This window comes from Rhinatrema bivittatum, chromosome 1 (genome assembly GCF_901001135.1).
Source record: "Rhinatrema bivittatum chromosome 1, aRhiBiv1.1, whole genome shotgun sequence".
NCBI classification, from domain to species: Eukaryota; Metazoa; Chordata; class Amphibia; order Gymnophiona; family Rhinatrematidae; genus Rhinatrema; species Rhinatrema bivittatum.
The window spans coordinates 772,554,482-772,574,335 of record NC_042615.1 but is presented as its reverse complement, the minus strand read 5'-3'; the positions used below and the strand labels follow the sequence as shown (position 1 = coordinate 772,574,335).

At 44.6% G+C, this 19,854-nt stretch overlaps 1 protein-coding gene across 3 annotated transcripts in view; it reads left to right on the top strand.

Moving 5' to 3' along the window:
- LOC115077541 overlaps nt 1-19,854 on the top strand; it is a 54,069-nt gene that overhangs the window by 17,013 nt on the left and 17,202 nt on the right. For all 3 annotated transcript variants that reach the window (XM_029579837.1, XM_029579852.1, XM_029579844.1), the window contains 2 exons: nt 4,598-4,804; nt 6,965-7,198. In XM_029579837.1, the coding sequence (XP_029435697.1) occupies nt 4,598-4,804; nt 6,965-7,198 (441 nt within the window). The remainder of the gene's footprint in view (nt 1-4,597; nt 4,805-6,964; nt 7,199-19,854) is intronic.

The window sequence follows — 19,854 nt, the reverse complement described above, 5'->3', positions numbered from 1 at the left end:
TATTTCAGTATGTTTGTGGACAGTTCCCCTCGGAAATCTATCCACAGAGGGGGGAATCTGTTAGTATATACACCACACCTGTGGACACACAGAGCTATAATAATATATAATGGCAATGAATATTTTTGTAAGAAAAGTAATAGAAGTAAGAAGAAAAGAAAACCAATATGGTTCTCCAAAGAGATGGCTGAAAAAACGTAGCAAAGCAGTATTCAGAAAGCACAAAGGATCTTAAAAAGATAAACACATGGAAGAATATCTGGTAAAATGGAAAGAGCAGGAGAAGAAATTAGGATGCAAGGAAAGATTATGGAAGAGGTTAAGAGATATGACAAAACATTTTTCTGGTACTGTATGTCAGCGAAAGGAGGAGGCCAGATGTGGAACTGTAAGGTTAAAAGGCGACAAGGAGCAATGTTGTGGAGAGAGATGAGGAAAAAGCAGAAATGCTAAATAAATACTTCTGTTTGATGTTCACTGAAGACGATCTTGGAGAAGGATAACTGCTGGTTACGTGAATGTTTACTGAAAACAGTGTTTGTGTGGAACTAGCAAAAATGAAAGTGGACAAATGCATGAGGCTGGATGAGATTCATCCTAAAATTCTAAGAGGGCCAAAAGAAGTTCTGGTGGGTCCACTGAAGGATCTGTTCAATAGATCCTTGGAAATGGGAGTGGAGCCACAAGTTTGGAGAAGGATGGCTATGATCCCTCTTTTCAAAAGTGGTAACAGAGACGGTTGGTTAGTCTTAGCTCGATGGTGGGAAAATTAATGGAGAATCTGCTGAAGGAAAGAATAGTGAACTAGCCACAAGCCAGTGGGTGGCAAAACCTGAGGCAGCATGGTTTTAAGAGAAAATCATGTCAAATGACTTGGATCAATTTTTGTTGATTGGGTGATTACAGAATGGGGTGAAAACATGCATTGGATGTGGTTTATTTGGATATCAGAAAAAATTATGATACTGTCCTGGATATGAAAGCTCATGAATAAAATGAGCAGCCTGGGCATAGGTCCCAAGATGGTGGACGGGATGGTTTGACTGAGGGTAGTGATAAAAAATAATTTACTCAGAGGAGAGAAACGTGATTAGTGGAGTGCCTCAGAGACTGGTTTTGGGGCCAGTTTTGTTCAGTATCTTTGTGAGCAAAATCGCAGAGGGGTAAGAAGGAAACGTTTGGTTTTTTTGTTTTTTTTTGTAGGTGACACTAAGACCTGCAACAGAGTGGACACCCCTGAAGAAGTAGACAGAATGAGAAGTGAAAAGGCTTGAGGAATGGTAAAAAAGTGCATACTGATGTGCATGAAATGGGAGAGAGACCTTAGGGTGATAGTATCTGATGATCGGAAGATAGCAAAGCAGTGTGAGAAAGTGATGCCTAGGGCCCAGAGGAATGCTAGGTTGTAAGGGAGGGGCGTAACCAGTAGGAATAAGGAGGTGGCAATGCTCCTAAACAGATTATTGGCAAAGTCTCTCCTTCAGTGTTGTTTTCAATTCCGTAGGCCATAATTCTGAAAAGACAGAGCTAGGATGGAAGCGGTCAAGGGAAAGGCAGCCAAAATGGTTTGGGGGGCCTGCACCAAAAGATGTGAGATGAGGATCTAAATATATGTGCCCTAGAGGAGGGGACACAAAACAAAGCTTTTTAGATTGAAAGAAATTGTAGAACTAGGGGTCATGATATCAAGCTCTGGGGGTGGCGAAGGGAAAGGGGGGATAGCCTCAGAAATGATGTCAGGAAATATTTTTTTTCACGGAAAGGATGGCCCTCCCGGAGGAAGTAGTGAATACAAAAACAGTGACAGAATTAAAAAAGAACATGGGATTAACACAGAGGCTGAAGAATGGAAATGAAGGCCTGGGGTAACCTGTGGTGGCTTTTCCGTATGGAGATAACCTGAACAAGGCCGCAGTTACAACTCTAAAAAGGAGGCAAGAGTTTAACCTACAGGAAGTGTCAGTTACAGCTGGGAAGACTGGATGGGCCATTATCGTCTTTATCTGTTGTCATTTGCTTTATTACTATGTTACCTCTGCTTTGAAAAAAAAAAAAAAATACCGCAGGGTTTTGCAACATGTGCTCTCAGTCAGTAACTGACAGATCATATTTGTTTAATGAGCCAGTAAAAATAATTATTATTGCTGTCTGAGTTACACTGACATGAGTTACTGTGTAAACATGAACCTGGTTATTATCTCGGAGGATACCATAAAACAATCCGTAGGTGTTCACCTGGAGATCTCATGAACAGGAAGAGCACAACTAGTGTTCCCGATCTCTCTGTTCAGCAACCAAATGTATCCTCTTGCACCAGTAAAGGAGTGAGTGAAGCAGCAAAGCTTCTATATTATTCTATCCTAAATCCATCTACTTCCCCATATTTTCCTGATTTCAGCATCTTAATGGCCCTGAAGCTTCTAAAGCAGACATGGGGGAGGGAGGGGTGTCCACTGCTTGTCTATCGGACTCTGTAAGCTTTGATAATTTAGCATCTTGTGAAGATTTTCCAACCAAAGCACACTCTGCTTTTCCCTGAAATGTATATAAAGATTTTTATTTTTTTTTTTAAAGGGCAAGGACAATATCTTTAAGCAATGTAACTGACTGCTCTCCTACCTGAAGATCTTTAACAGACCTAGATGTCTTAATTCAATTGCCCAGCAAGCAATCATGGATTCCCTTGGGCCTAGTCCCTTTCTCATAAAAGTCTTTTATTTATTTTTATCAATCATCCCACTCTGTCATTCAACAACTGTCATTAACTGGTTTCTATGCCGCCATATTTGCTGGAAGGTCTTTGTTAAGCTTATTTGCTTATGAGCTCTTTCAAATGTCCAGATTTTCTTTTCAGGATCACTGATCTTGTCTAACTAGCAAGAGAGTGGCCTAAAGGTTAGTGCAGTAGACTAAGACCTAGGGAAACCAGGGTTCAAATCTAGTTTCTTCTACTGATGTTCCTTGTAAACTTAGACAAGTCACTTTACCCTTCACTGCCTCAGGTACAACCTTTGGGGTAAATTTTCAAAATGTTTCTGTGTAAAAATGAGCATATTTGTGCATAAGAAGCCTCTACATGTGTATTCTGTATCTTATAAAAGTAAACAAAATATGCATGTAATTTCACTTTCGTGTGTACATATACATGTGTAAAAGAGGGATGCTCTGGGGCAAGGCAAACATTTACGTGAGAAAGTTGCTATTTTAAAAGACACTTATGCGCATAGATTTATCATGTAATTTTACAGCTGCTAATCATCTGGCAGAAGTGATATTAAAAGTGTTTATTGTGTAGTACTAACTGGATGGGAGGTCTGTCTACGAGAACTGGGGTGAGTTCAGGCTGAAGAAACAGAAGGGTCTTGATGACCTGAAGAATGACCAGTCAAATTGGTGGACTAATTTGTAAAATTGGCAGTTTGTGTTAAAATACATTGACTTACCTGAGTGAGTCCTACTTGATTTTCATGCATAAAAAATGCATGCTTATATTTTTAAAATAGGTAAAGTCTGCACGTTCAGTGCATTGATAGATACTTTTTCAATGCATTGCATGCATTTGCGCAGAAGCCTATAAACGCATTTGTTTCAGGGCAGAGATATGCAATTTTATAAAATGTATATATACGATTCACGCAGGTTATAAAATAGTAGCGTAGATCTCCTCATGGCCATATAAACATGTACATGCCACCACTCAGAGTTATTTGAAAGTTATCCACCCTGATTGCATGTCCTCTCGGGACCAGGAAATTCCTGACTCCTGATTGTGCCTCTTCTCGAGCTCAGACATGGAAAGGAAAGTAATCAAATGCAAATGATTTCTCTATTCACCTGAGATGCCCCTACTTTGCAAAGTGTTTAAAAGCCCTTTCCATCTTGATCATTAAAGGCCGGGCGTGCCTTCTATTTTTCCTTAATATTCTGACAAATTTCAGAGGCTGTAAGTAAGGAAATGATTAGTCTAAAGGATGGCCCAATGCTCCCGGGATCTTTCTTCCACAGATCCCCCCCTCACACCCATCTGATATGTAAAAAACCCTGGGGGTCCTATTGAGACCTCCAGTCCCATCATCCCCACTACACCCACAAGTTACTGATCTGTAAAATGTTAAAAGTATAACGGTATGGCCCAGCCCAGCCCCTAGAACCAATTATTGCCTCCAGCGTCTATTGCTCCATCACCCCCTTGACCACCCTGACCTCCCCTCCATATTTATCCGAGGCCCGCAGTGGTCTAATCAGTCCTGGGATCCCTCTAGAACACCAGGTCCAGCTGTACCATTTTCAAAATGGTGTTGGCTGGCCTTTGACAGAAATGTGCCCCTATCATGCCATGAGGCAAATGAGCCCTCCGGGGAGAATACTGTGGCTTAGTAGATGGACCCCTTGGGTGGTCTGAGTAGGAAGTTGGCACTCAGTTCAAAATGAAATGAAAATCCAAGTACCATGTAGTAGATACTCTGTACTTACATAAGTAAATTAATGGACTATATGTTATATAACATTTTCTGCTGCTTTATTTTACAATCTTTCTTTCTGATAAATTAAAAAATATTCTTATCGCTCTTATGTTGTTATGTTTGTTGCTTTCTAGGTTTTCGAGTTCCAAGGTGGTGCTATTCAATGGGCAAGATTCAGAAAGGATGCAAAAGATTATTCTAGTGATGAAGAAATGAAATTTGGAGCAAGCATCAATAATCAGCAATCTAAAATGACTGTAGGAACTTTGCGAATCAAAAGTAAAGGGCTGCGTGCACCTCACTGGCATTTCAATGCTAATGAGCATGGCTTTCTGCTGCAGGTACAACTTCTTTCTCCTCGTGAGCTAATGAATTTCTAAAACCTGTTGGTGTATATGCAGATTGTGACACAGCCCTGCTGTAGTCTCTCTTTCCCTTGCTTTTATCTTTTCTCAGCTGGAATTATTTGGTCTTTAGCAATAGAATTGTCCCATTATTAATCCAGCTCTTTAACAGAGACCAGTTAAAAGCAGACTGTGTTAACATATTCATGGAGGATGCATAGTCGCATAATATAATTTTATACCTGAATGTTATAATTCAGTATATTTTAAGGTGAGAATAAATCTTAAAAAACTCCCGATAGACATAGCACAAATTTATGCAGCTTACGTGGCCCCATTAATGCAAAATTTGATAAAGTCCCTTAGTCAATGGAGAGCGCTACCGCCATCTTTGTTGGGCAAAGACCAGTTGTTAAAAATGATGATAATTCCCAAATGGTTGTATGCTCTACAAATTCTTCCCATTTGGTTGAGCAAAAAAGACCTGAGGGAACTCAATTTACATATCAGACTATTTTTGTGGAATGAGAAAAAAGCAAGAATACATTTAGAAATCTTAATTGCTCCCATTACACCTGGAGGGGTGAACTGATCTAATATGCATTTATATAACTTAGCTTGCATGATGAGGCGTATCGTGGATTGTCTGGGTGACACTTCAGTTCACTCTGCCACATCTCCATTGCAAGACTGATTAGGCCCTCTATCGTTAGTCTCTCTGCTTCAGATTCTGGATTGAGAAGTATCCAATGAAGTAAAGGATCTTTTAATAGTACAATCTTGCCGCAAGGCTTGGCATCTTCTATGCGGCCTTACACAAACGCCAAGTAGATTGACCTCATTCATTTCTCTATCTGGGAATCATTTTTTTAGGGCAGGGTTAGCTAACCCTATTTTCACAGTTTGGAACATGTTGCAAGAGACGCAATATAAGTTTTTGAATCAAGCTTATATATCACAAATGAATGCGATTCAAAAGTTGTGTTCCTCCCCAGCCTGTTCAAAATGTGGCCTTGAAAAGGGATATTTTATATGTAGTTTTTGGGGTTGCCACAAAATCCAGACCTTTTGGAGTGTGGTCTGGGAAGGTATTGAGAAAATCTGTAGGAGGTCTCTTTCATCTCATTCTACGGTATGGCTTTTTGGGATTTATGGGGATATATCACCTTTGATTACTGAGTATCATAGTTTATTTTTAGCAAAAGCTCTTAGCCAAAAAATCTATCCTTGCTTCATGGGTCATGAATGGCAGACTGAAGTATGTGCAATAGGAAGCACGCATGATAAAGTTACTCACATATGAATATTTATCTGCTAAAAACCTTTCGGAAAAAAGTTATGAACTTATGTTGCAGGTGTGGGAAGGTTTCTTCACCTATCTACCCTCGTCTGTGTGAAGTTCAATCATTAGTCTTTTGTAGTTCTGCCAGAATTTGACCTGTCTTAGATGGGTTTTTTCAAAGTCTTTTTCAAAGTTTTTCAACATTCTCACGATTATTATTCTTTGATTTCCTTATGTGGAATATTAGCGCTATGGAAGCTTGAATCTGTGTACTGAGAGAGTGGTAGGAAGGGAGGGGAGGGGATAGGAGCAGGATGGGGTGATAGGGAGGGGATAATGTTGGTTGCTTGTTTCTACTATAATGTACATTCATTGTTTTACTGAAAACTAATAAACAAGTTTGTGAAAAAAAAATATTTGCCTCCATGTTTTGTGAGTAGCTTATGTCAGAAATTGAAACCTCCATTTACAACTGGTTATTATGCAGCATTTCTCTAACAACTGTGTGTCCATGAGTATTCACACACACAAATATATCATCATTTTCATTGAAAAAGGATTTTCAACCACATAAAGGATCTGATCTTTGAGGAGTCTCCAATCTCTCTAGTGGACAAAACAGAAAATAAACATGAATCAGCTAGATCTAGAATTTGTTGGTCTTCAGACAACAGCTAAACTAATAAGTCAAAAAGAGGCAAAACAGAAGGCGCTCTGTTATCTTTAAGTAGCTATAATCCTATCTTTTTGTCTCTGTATGGAACACATTATAATATAGCGTAAATGAAAGAAATATTTTTCAAGAGTTGTAAAGTAATTTGTTTTGTAGTAATTTATTTTGTAATATTATAATTAATGTTTGTAATTCTTTGCAGGGTTCTGCATGGATTGGTGTTGTTGATGAAGGTGCCAATAAAGTAGTGACGTATAATGTGACAGCTGGTCAAGCAATTTTTTTCCCTAAAAACACATTGCACTGGATAAAGAGTACAGGAGCTGAAGACTGTTTCTTCCTTCTTTTTTTCACTACACATGATGAACTTCAGACTTTAGATGTTGATGATGCATTTTTCTCCACTCCAGAAGATATTGCAGCAAGGTCACTAAAGGTATGTACTTAAGTATAGGAGCCATGGCTAAAAGACGACTACTGTATTGTAAGATGCTAAACTGTAACATATTATTGGACAGATTTTCAGTTTTTAATAATAATAATCTGATAATAATGATGAATTAACTGGACAAGGTGATAGCTAAAGCCAGAAGCATGCTGGGCTGCATAAAGAGAGGAATATTGAGTAAGAAAAGGGAAGTGATTATCCTCTTGTACAGGTCCTTGTTGAGGCCTCACCTGGAGTACTGTGTTCAGTTCTGGAGACTGCATCTCCAAAGGGACAGAGACAGGATGGAAGCGGTCCAAAGAAGGGCGACCAAAAAGCTGGATGGTCTTCATCGAATGACTTATGAGGAGAGATTGAAGAATCTAAATATGTATACTCTGGAGGAAAAGAGGAGCAGGGGTGATATGATACAGACTTTCAGATACTTGAAAGGTTTTAATGATCCAAAGACAACGACAAACCTTTTCCGTTGCAAAAAAATCAGCAGAACCAGGGATCATGATTTAAAACTCCAGGGAGGAAGACTCAAAACCAATGTCAGGAAGTATTTCTTCACAGAGAGGGTGGTGAATACCTGGAACGCCCTTCTGGAGGAAGTGGTGAACACCAAAACTGTGAAGGATTTCAAAGGGGCGTGGGATAAATAGTGTGGATTCATAAAGTCTAGAGGTTGTGAATGAAGGGAAGAGGCATGGGGGTGGCTTGTGGGAATGACGGCAACTACCTGGAGATTAATATCCTTATTCAATAAACATACACACGGTTAATGTGACTCCAACATTGCTCTATGCTTCAACGGCAAGAGGAAATGTGGAAAAAAAGATTTGCATCCACATAAAAGCAGGGGAGTAGCTTGCTTGTTACGGCGGTTACTACCCCAAACCAAAGTGCCTGATAACTTCACTTTCAATGCATATCCAGCATAGCTCTCTGCTTCAATAGCAGGGGAAATGAAGAAAAGATGATTTATATTCAGACAACTACCAGCAAGTTCTGAATTACATAGTCTGGGTAAAACAAATAAGCATGGGTGTAGCTTGCTTGTTACGGTGGTTACTACCCCGAATCAAGCCTGATACTTCACTTAGAATACATATCCAGCGCCGTTCACTGCTTCAAAAGCAGGGGGAATGAAGAAAAGAGGATTTGTATTCAATCAACCAACAAGGACTGAGTTGCACAGGCTGGGTAAACAAGCTTGGGAGTAGCTTGCTTATTACGGCGGTTACTACCCCAAATCAATTAGCTAGATACTTCACTTAGATGCAGCTCCAGCACTATTATCCACGATGGCGGGGGTGGAAGAGAAATAGAACAAAAAAAGTTATTTAAAGGGACAAGAGTAACAGAAAAGTATGAAAAAAAAAAGAGTGTGAAAGCTTGCTGGGCAGACTGGATGGACCATTTGGTCTTTTTTCTGCCATCATTTCTATGTTTCTGTTTAAAACAAAAATGACCTTCTGGAAACCCTAGGCTTCCTACTTACCCTGAGATTACACTCACCATCAAAGCCATGTCTCCAATCTTCTCCAGCAAAAGGGAATCCATTTTTTTCATGCTGGCAATGGCAGCAAAATTGACTTCATGCTGCTAATATTCTAGCATGAATGCAGAGGCATGGAAGACCCATTGCTGTCTAGGAGGATGGCAGGGGGGCTTTTGAGAAATAAAAATATCAGAATCCTATGTTAAGAAGATGATTGAGAAGCCCTTTCCATATTTTGGAAAGGTTGCAAAAAACATCTTTAAATCTGGTGGCAAGTTAAGGAGCTACAAACTGTAGGTTATCAAATCTCTCAATAGCAGCCAAGGATAATAGGGAGAGTCCCAGCCAAATCCAAGCCTACCCCCTCACTATCTCCTCAGAGTATCATTTAATTTTATTTTATGTCTCTTATTTAAATAACATTTTTATTACTCTTGTAATTCTGATATGTTATGTCAGTTTGAATATGACCTGTTTTATGCTGTGATGTGAATGTATTAAGAACGTAAGATATGCCAAACTTCGTCACACCAAGGTTCCATCAAGCCCAATATCCTGTTTCCAACAGTAGCTAATCCAAGTCACAAGTACCTGGCAAGTACCCAGACATTAAATAGATCCCATGCTATTAATGCCGGCAGCAAGCAGTGGCTATTCCTTATTGATTAATAGCGGTTTATGGACTTCTCCTCCAGGAACTTATCCAAACCTTTTTTAAACCCATCTACACTAACTGCCTTAAACACATTCTCTGGCAATGATTCCAGAGCTTAATTGTGGAATGAGTGAAAAAGAATGTTCTCCGATTTGTTTTAAATGTGCTACTTGCTAACTTCATAGCATGTCCTCTACTCCATGTATTATCCAAAAGAGTAAAAAACCAATTCAAATTTACCCATTCAAGTCCTTTCATGATTTTGTAGACCTCTATCATATCCCCCCTCAGCTGTCTCTTCTCCAAGCTGAACAGTCCTAACCTCTTTAGCCTTTCCTCCTAGGGGAGCTGTTCCATCCCCTTTATTATTTTGGTCACCCTTATCTGTACCTTCTGCATAGCAACTCTGTTTTTTCTGAGATGTGTTGACCAGAATTGCACACAGAATTCAAAGCGCAGTCATACCATAAAGCGATAGAGGAATCATGGCATCCTCTGTTTTATTCCCTTCCTAATAATTCCTAACATTCTGTTTGCTTTTTTGACTGTAACAGCACACTGCACTGATGATTTCAATGTAATATTAACTTTGATGCCCAGATCTTTTTCTTGGGTGGTAACTCCTATTATGGAACCTAACATTAAGGAGCTACCACATGAGTTATTTTTCCCTGTATATTGGAAGACCTGAAGGTGGATTTATGGTGCATATGTAATGAGAGGGAAGAGTCTAAGATATGTGAACAATAGGTTCTATGCCTGAGATAAGCTTGTAGTTAGTAATGCTATCAAGGATTATGAGTAGTTTGAAAATGTGCGTCATGCTTCCTAATGTAGCTATCAATGTCACAGCACTGCAATAGTCTTCCAATATCTCTAAATTCTTGGAAAAACAATCATATATTGAGAAGATGAGAATTGTGAATGCATTAAAGGGTTTGCATGTACGCAATTGATCCCATCCCCAAGAACTATTTGCCTCCCAAGCACCAGAAATAGAACATTCATGGGCTCTGCTCCTACCCTTTGGAACTCTCTGCACCTGCACACCAGGCTTGCCCCAGACCTCCTCCCTTCAGAAAATTAGTACAATCCTGGCTATATAAGGCAGCATTCAATGCTAGCCCAAAACCCTGCACCTACTTATATCTTAATGGAAACGCCTGGCACTCAATTTGCATTGGACCTGCTGAAACATCCTCCCCTTCCCCACAGATACACTTAACCTGTGCAGCATACATTACCAAACACAATTCTAAGCATTTACTCTTATTATCCCAATCTGCTCTAGCTCTTCGCCTTCTCTACTAATGAGATATGCTGAAACTCCCTTATTGAAAGATCAAACACTATATCTAAATGCTAATGAATATCATTGTTTCTTGCCTTGTTGATTCACTGATTTTAATTTACTTTGAATTCTTATGGTGAAAAAGCAAGTCATAAATAAACAATGATGATTATGATGACATAGAAAGTGTACAGACTGCAATTGTCAGTGTGTGAAGTGTGACTGAATCTTTGTAGAAAAAAAGAGAGAGTAATGATGTGAATATAAGTAAAATTAGGTTCACATTAGGGTAAAAAAGATTGAGCTTGTTGTAGATGAGAACCTAAGCATTAAGGTATGCGAATGTGTTTTATAAAAAAGCAGGTACCACCAGACCCGGCACGACCGGGTGTGCATACCGTGCATTTGCAAAGGGGGGGCACATCTGTGAGGGGGGAAGGGGGTGGCAGCAGGAGAGGCCGTGAGGCCACCAGTGGCGCTTATCCTGCTGGTGGCTGAAGAAGGAGATGCTTGTGTAATTTTTTATTTGTGTAATGCATGAGCCTGCGCACAACCTCCGCTCCTCCCCTCAAGCAGGAAGGCCGGTGGGCTGTGATGGAGCTCGTCCCACCATGGCCAGAAGACTACAGGAGGTACTCAGAGCCATGGTGGAGTTTATACCACCATGGCCGGATGACAACAGGAGGCCCTGCATGTGTGTGTGTGTGTGTCTGTGAGAGAATGTGTGAATGTGTTTGTGTGAGAGCATCTGTGTGTGTGTCTGTATGAGAGCCTATGTGTTTTGTGTCTGTATAAGAGCCTATGTGTGTGTGTGTGTGAGAGCCTATGTGCCTGTGAATGTGTCTGTGAGATCCTATGTGCTTGTGTGTGTGTTTGTGAAGGTTTGTATGCTTGTGAGAACCTATGTATCACATATAGGCTCTCATAGACACACACACACACACTTAGGGGTGCATTTTATAAAGTGCATGCGCGTGTCCATGTGCGCGTGCTTCCCAGCGGGCACACATGAATGCAACAATTTTATAACATGCATGCCGGATTTTATAATCCGTGCACATATGTGCGGGCAGAGCGCGCAAGGGGGGGAGGATTTTTGCAATTTCCGTGCGGCAATGCATTCTGGCCTTCCCCAGTTCCTTCCCAGTCCGCTCCAATTAAGGAGCGGACTGGGAGGGATCTTCCCTACCCCCTCCTAACCTCCCTTCTCCTTCCCCTCTCCTCCCTACCCCCTAAACCCTACCTTTTTCGGTTTTTTTTTTTCTTTGTTGCAAAACTTGCTTCAGCTCCCGAGCTGAAGTAAGTAAGTTGTGTGTGCCAGCAGCCTTTTTCTTTGGGACAGAATACAATGGTGCTGACCTGGCCAGCTCCCCGGCCTGCCCCTTCAAAGCAACCCGGCACTTGTACGCCTACCAGGCTTTATGCACATGGCCCCTTTGAAAATTGGGTCAGTGTGCGCAAGACCTGGGCACGTGCGTAAAGCCCAGATTTTACCTCACACAGGGCTTTAAATCTACCCGATAATGTATCTGTAAGGGAGAAGGAGCCTGTGTATGTGAGAGAGAGAGTGTGTGAGAGAATGAATGTGTTATTGTGTATGTATGTGAGGGGGAAGATAAAATTTGTATGGTCCTACCTCCCCTAATCCACGATGATCTCAGGGTGACTGGAAATCAAACAATCCCAGGTATGGAGAGCAGGAGATTTTTAACTCCTTATTCCCTGTATGTACCAGGATCAGTCCAGACTGCTGGGTTATGCCTCCCGTCCAGCAGATGGAGTCAGAGAGAAACTGAAAAGGCACCACTGATATACCCTGGTGCGCCCCCTGCGATCCTTCAGTATATCTCTGACTCCAGCAGATGAGAGAGCATAACCTTGCGGTCCTGATCTCCTGTAAATTGATTTGTGAAGGGGTTTCCCTATCAGGTTTGATTTAATATAGAGGAGAAATCCTGTGACTAGATCAATTAATGGTTTGTACCTAATTTGGTACTAATAAGTGGAGCCGTAGCAGGCAAGGCAGGGCACTGCCCTACAGCCTTTTCCCGGGGTTTTTTCAGCCTTACCCAGTGAGAGGAGGGGAGGATTAATCGGTGGGCCGGTCACTCTCCCTATCCGCCTCCTGAGAAGTTTAATTCCTCGGAGAAGTAAGTTTAGTCGGGTGTGCTACACCCCCTGCAGGCTCCACAAGCAAATTGTCTGTGAGGTAGTCTTAGCTGCCGGTGGCAGCGATTAAAAAAAAAAAAAAGAAAACGAGGTAATTGTGTCCACTGCCTGCGTTCCTCACTGTGGTCTCCGGAAGGGGGGGCTTGTCACCCAGCCCCCGCTCGCGCCGTTTTTCGCGCCGTTTTTTGGTCTTAAAAAAAAAAAAAAGCATGCCCCGAGGAACTGTTTGTACGGCATGTGGGGAGCCGGGCCGACGGCTCTCCCGCGAGGGCCTTTGCTCCCGGTGCCTTCCCGGGGGTGAGGGTTCCTCGCGGGGGTCAGCCGCGGCCGGGAGCTCCTCTTCCCCGCGGCTTGGGGCAAGGGCAGCGTCGGCCAAACCTCGGCAGTCCGCGCTGCCGATACCGGGGGCGGCGGCCATTTTGGAAAATTTGGCGGCCATTTTAAATGACTCAGATCGCGACGCGGTTTCGTCGGAAGAATGGGAGGACCTCCCCCCCTGTCCCCACCGGACCTTAGCCCCCGCGGGTTACCAGGGCCTATTAATTTGCCACCTGGGGGAGCAAAAGGAGGTTCTTTAAAGAGGCCTCATCCTTTTACCTCACAATTTGTACTTTTGCTCCACAAGGCTTATATGGAGGCCGAAACGGAATGGGAGCAGGGTACTCCTGCCCCAGATAAACGGGGGAGAATTTCTACTGGTCTCTTTGGCTTGGGGGATGCAGCCCCGGCTCCTCCTAAACCTCCTCAGCAGGCTGCTTCAGCTCCTTCGGCTCCCCCTCCAAAACCCCCTCAGCATGTGGCTCCGGTCCCCCTTTCACAGGATCCGTCCACGCCGGATCCTGATATGGATGTAGGGGGTACGGACCCGGTTGAGGGGGATGATCCTCAGATACTCCGATTATTTCATAAGGAAGAACTGGATCCTTTGATTGCCCATGTTCTTCGGGAACTAAAGATTCCAGTACCCCAGGTTGACTCCAATTCCCAGCCAGGGGATTTTGAATTAGACGGGCTCCGCACGCCTGCGCATGCTTTTCCTTTTCACAATAAACTGTTTCAGCTTGTATCCTGGGAATGGGATAATCCGGAGGCAACTCTTAGAGTCAGCCGCGCTATGGATAAGCTTTACCCTCTCCCAGCTGATTCCTTGGAGCTCCTTAGGGTGCCAAGGGTGGATTCGGCGGTCACTGCCATGGCTAAACATACCACCATTCCCGTAACAGGGGGTACGGCCCTTAAGGATCTTCAGGATCGGAAGCTGGAAACGTTGCTTAAGCGCATCTTTGAGGTTTCAGCTTTGGGGGTACGGGCGGCCATTTGCAGCTGCATGGTACAAAGGGCTACCCTTCGCTGGGTACAACAGATGTTGACATCTCAAGATCTGCCTCCGGATGAAGCAGAGCAAGCAAACCGTATAGAATCCACGGTGGCTTACGCCGCGGATGCCTTTTATGACCTCCTACTCACTTCGGCCCGGTCTATGTCTTCGGCTGTGTCGGCACGGAGGTTACTCTGGCTGCATCACTGGGCAGCAGACTCTTCCTCCAAGGCCCAACTCGGTTCCTTTCCCTTTCGGGGCAAATTGTTATTTGGCACCGAGTTAGAAGACCTTATTCGATCTTTGGGGGAGAATAAGGTGTTCAAGTTGCCAGAGGACAAGCCTAGATTTTTTCGCCCTTCGGGTACCTTCCGCGGACGATTTCGCGGACAACGCCGTTTTCGATCGGGAAGGGGGTCCTCTTTTGCTACACGACAGCCGTCTACGCGTTCCCAGTCATGGACTTCTTCCTTTCGTGGTAGAAGGCCGGCACGCGCAGGGGCGTCTCATACCTTCGCCACCTCTAAGGCGGCTCAATGAAGGGACGCCGGTCCATTCCTCCGTCCCGGAGGTAGGAGGACGACTCTCTTACTTTCGGGAGGAATGGGCCACAATTACCTCAGACCAATGGGTCCTCGACATTATATCTCACGGCTACGCCTTGGATTTTGCAAGGCCCCTGCGCGATTTGTTCCTTATCTCTCCCAGCGGTTCTCTGGTAAAGCAACAGCGGATTGCTCAGACCCTGGAGCGGTTGCAGGCGCTGGGAGCAATAGTGCCAGTGCCGCCCGCCGAACAACGCACGGGCCGTTATTCCATCTATTTCATCGTTCCCAAGAAGGAGGGCACATTTCGGCCAATTCTGGATCTCAAGCGAGTCAACAGGGCGTTGCGCATACCGCGGTTTCGGATGGAGACCCTGCGCTCGGTCATCGCTGCGGTACACAAAGGCGAGTATTTGGCTTCCTTAGATCTCATGGAGGCTTACTTGCACATAGGAATACAAGAGTTCCATCAAAGATTTCTGCGCTTTATGGTCCTGGGATTTCACTTCCAGTTTTGTGCTCTTCCGTTCGGTCTGGCGACAGCTCCGAGGGTGTTCACCAAGGTAATGGTGGTGGTGGCGGCGAGTCTTCAGAGAGACGGAGTGTTGGTACACCCTTATTTGGACGACTGGCTCATCCGAGCAAAATCGCGACGTCTCTGCGAAGATGCGATTCAGGCAGTCCTTCACCGGCTCCACTCCTTGGGGTGGGTTGTCAATTACCCCAAGAGCCATCTGATCCCCTCCCAGAATTTGGAATTTCTGGGCGCCTCGTTCGATACGAAAGTGGGAAAGGTTTCTCTCCCACAGGCAAGGATGGAGCGTCTGATGGCGCACGTTCGCCGTCTCCTCGCCCTTCCCCTGCCTGTGGTATGGGATTACTTACAGGTTCTTGGATACATGGCGTCCACACTGGATTTGGTTCCGTGGTCATTTGCGCATATGCGGCCGCTACAGAGGGCGCTTCTGTCTCGTTGGGACCCCAAATCGGAAGAGTTTCAGATACCTTTGCCACTCTTACCCCCAGCAAGGACCAGTCTACAATGGTGGTTGGATCCGGTCCACTTGCTCCAAGGTACCGATTTGGAGCCACCTCAATGGATCATTGTCACGACCGATGCCAGTCTGACGGGCTGGGGAGCAGTCTGTCAGTCTCAGTCCGCTCAGGGACGTTGGACGCCTCCTCAGACCAAGTGGTCGATCAATCGTTTGGAGACAAGGGCGGTTCGCCTAGCGTTACAGCACTTTCTGCCTTTGATTCGGGACAGAGCAGTTCGGGTTTTGTCCGACAACGCAACCACGGTAGCGTATATAAATCGGCAAGGCGGTACACGGAGTCTACCGGTAGCAACCGAAGCCAGCCAATTGATGGTGTGGGCAGAGCAGCACCTGTCTCGGATTGCGGCGTCTCACATCGCAGGAGTCGACAACGTTCAGGCAGACTATCTCAGCCGGCAACGACTAGACCCGGGAGAGTGGGAACTATCTCCCGAGGCACTCAGACTCATCTGTTGCCGGTGGGGAACTCCCCGGTTGGACCTCATGGCAACTCGTTTGAATGCCAAGGCAGCTCGCTTCTTCAGTCGCAGAAGGGAACACGGGTCGGAGGGCGTGGACGCGCTAGTTCTTCCCTGGCCCGCGCACGTTCTTCTGTATGTGTTTCTACCGTGGCCGTTGGTGGGGAAAATATTGCGTCGCATAGAATCCCACACGGGACCCGTCGTTCTCGTAGCTCCGGAGTGGCCGAGGAGGCCGAGGTTCGCCGACCTCATCAATCTAGCGGTGGATGACCCCTTGCGGCTCGGTCATCTGCCTTGACTCCTTCGGCAGGGTCCAGTAGTTTTCGACCAGGCCGATCGCTTTTGTCTAGCGGCTTGGCTTATGAGAGGCGGCAATTGAGAAAGAAGGGATATTCCGAGTCGGTCATTACTACTCTTCTGCAGGCTCGTAAGCCCTCTACCTCGGTTGCTTATGTCAGGGTATGGAAGGTTTTTGACTCCTGGTGTCAGGGTCTGGAAGTGCTGTCGCGGAAGGCAACGGTGTCTCATATTCTGACTTTTTTGCAAGAGGGTCTGAAGAAGGGTTTATCCTATAATTCTCTGCGTGTGCAGGTAGCAGCCTTAGGCTGTTACCGCGGTAAACTTGACGGATTTTCCATTGCCATGCATCCGGACGTGGCACGATTTTTAAAAGGAGTTAAACATTTGCGTCCCCCGGTACGACCTATCTGTCCTTCTTGGAGTTTAAATTTGGTTCTCCGGGGCCTTTGTACTTCTCCGTTTGAACCCCTACGAAGGGCTACTCTCAAGGATCTCACTCTCAAAACTGTTTTTCTCGTCGCTATTTGTTCTGCTCGCCGAATCTTGGAACTTCAGGCGTTGTCTTGTAGGGAACCTTTTCTCCGTATTTCTAATTCGGGGGTATCTCTACGTACCGTTCCTTCGTTTTTGCCTAAGGTAGTTTCCGCCTTTCACGTCAACCAGACGGTGGACCTACCGGCCTTTGCGGTGGATGGGACTGAGGCGTCGCGGCAACCGGAACTTCGCAAGTTGGATGTTCGAAGGACGCTCTTGCGGTACCTGGACGTTACCAACCCCTTTCGGTTGTCTGATCATTTGTTTGTCTTTGGGGTGGTCCAAAGAAGGGAAATAAAGCTTCAAAAGCTACGATAGCACGCTGGTTGAAAGAGGCGATTGTGTCTACTTACATTTCCCAGGGTCGCGCCGTTCCGGAGGGTCTTAAGGCTCATTCTCTGCGCTCCCAGGCGGCGTCGTGGGCAGAGAGTGGGTTTATTTCCTCACAGGAAATTTGCCGAGCGGCTACTTGGAAGACGTTGCACACCTTTGCGAGACATTACCGTTTGGACGTGCGCGCTCCGACGGTGGACTCATTCGGCAGTGGTGTGCTTCGTGCGGGACTGGCAGGGTCCCACCCCGTTTAGGGCAGCTTGGGTACTTCCCAGCAGTCTGGACTGATCCTGGTACGTACAGGGAAAGGAAAATTAGGACTTACCTGATAATTTTCATTCCTGTAGTACCAAGGATCAGTCCAGACGCCCAAAATCAGTGAAGAGTGTAGAGTCCCGCAACTGTTGTTTTTCGTGTTTTTCGGGTTCCGTTTTTTACGGGCACTTGGTTGTTTTCATGGTTTCCTCGTTTTTTCCACATATTCATGTACGTTTCATCTTTATATTGAGCTAGTCACAGAATTTGCCATTGTTTTCTAATTTCATAATGCTTTGTTATGGATTATACTGAAGGATTGCAGGGGGTGCACCAGGGTATATCAGTGGTGCCTTTTCAGTTTCTCTCTGACTCCATCTGCTGGACGGGAGGCATAACCCAGCAGTCTGGACTGATCCTTGGTACTACAGGAATGAAAATTATCAGGTAAGTCCTAATTTTCCTTTAATTTTAATTATTGGGTATAATTTGATGTTTCTGCTCTTTTGAAATATTTAATTTTTTGGGAAGAAATAGAACTTTTTTAATTACTGGATTTTTTATTCATCAGATGTTTTGAAATATTTTATTGGTGTTTGGGAAATTTTGGGTATTCTTATTCATTAACTGGTTTGAAATATTCTTTTTATGAATATGATTTTACTATTATGATTGATGTTTTATATTACTTGATTTTATTATTTAATGCTTTATGAAGAGTTGTACTGTCTCTGATTTTCCATTGTTGCTGTGCATATGGAGGCTTGATGTGGGTTCCAGTTAATTTCTTCTCAGTATGCTTTTGTTTATACTTTCTGATCTCTTCATTCTGTATTTGGTCAGGATCTCTCTGTGTTCTGCATATGTGATGGGGGTGGGGGCATGTCAGTTTTTGAAAATATAGATTGCAGGAGGGTGCTGGGCTTTATTTGATGAGCTAGGACAGATTCTGAATGAATTGTGTGTGTGTGTGGTGCAGAACAAATAATTGTTCACACAGGGCACCAAAAAACCTAGTACTTGCCCTGAGCACCACCATCCCGAGTAGGAAAAGTAGCCCTTGCTGTCTTTTTTTCAATATACATATAAAGGATGGTGCAAGGATGGTGGGCCATGATCAGGCTGCTCATATTCCTCAGTTCCAACCCATGAGCTGGAAGTGAGAGCAGCCATCAGGATGAAAAGTAGGTGAACCAGCTTCCTATCTGAAGGCACATCACATGCTGAAACTCAACTTCGGCAGTGCAGGGTCAGCAATGTGATAGCAGCAAACAGTGGTGGCCATCCCAGCAGGTGGGGGGGGGGGGGGGGGGGGGAGGGGGAGCTCAGCAGCAGTAAGAGCTGCTTTCTATTTTGTAGCGCCTACCTGGGAGAGTGAAGGAGGTTAAGTGAGGAAGAATGGTGCTGAGGGGGATATATGAAAGAGATGGCAACTGGTGGGTATGAGGGATGAAAGCGAGAGAGAGGGAGACTGATAGGGATAGGAGAAGGAGACAGAGAGGGTGACTGATGGGTATGGGGAATGAGAGAGAGAGGGCAAATTGTGGGGATGAGGGAGCGAGAGAGGGAGACTAATGAGGATGGGGACAGAAAGAAGGGAGACTGGTGGGAATAGGGGAGAGAGAGAGGAGACTGGTGAGGATGAGAGAGAGACTTGTGGGGATGGGGAAAGAGAAAGATGGGGAGACGTGAGGATGGAATAGAGAGAGAGGAAGATGGGGAGAGGGAAAGGGAAAGAGAGACCAGTGGGGATGTGGAAAGAAAGAGAGGGGGACTAGTGAGGACGGGGGAAGAAGAGAGAGGGAGACTGGTGGGGATGGGAGGAGAGAGAGAAAGGGAGAGTGGAGGAACAGCAGTGATATGACTGCATTTTGCTTCTTAGAAACATAGAAATATAGAAATGATGGCAGAAGAAGACCAATAGGCCTTTGAAATCCGCCCCTTTGAAATCCTTCACAGTTTTGGCCTTCACCACCAGGCATCCACCACCCTCTCCCAGAAGAAATACTTCCTGACATTGGTTCTGAGTCTTCCTCCCTGGAGTTTTAAATCATGACCCCTGGTTCTGCTGATTTTTTTCCAACAGAAAAGGTTTGTTGTTGACGTTGGATCATTAAAACCTTTCAAGTATCTGAACGTCTGTATCATATCACCCCTGCTCCTCCTTTCCTCCAGGGTATGCATATTTAGATTCTTCAATCTCTTCTCATAAGTCATTCGATGAAGACCATCCAACTTT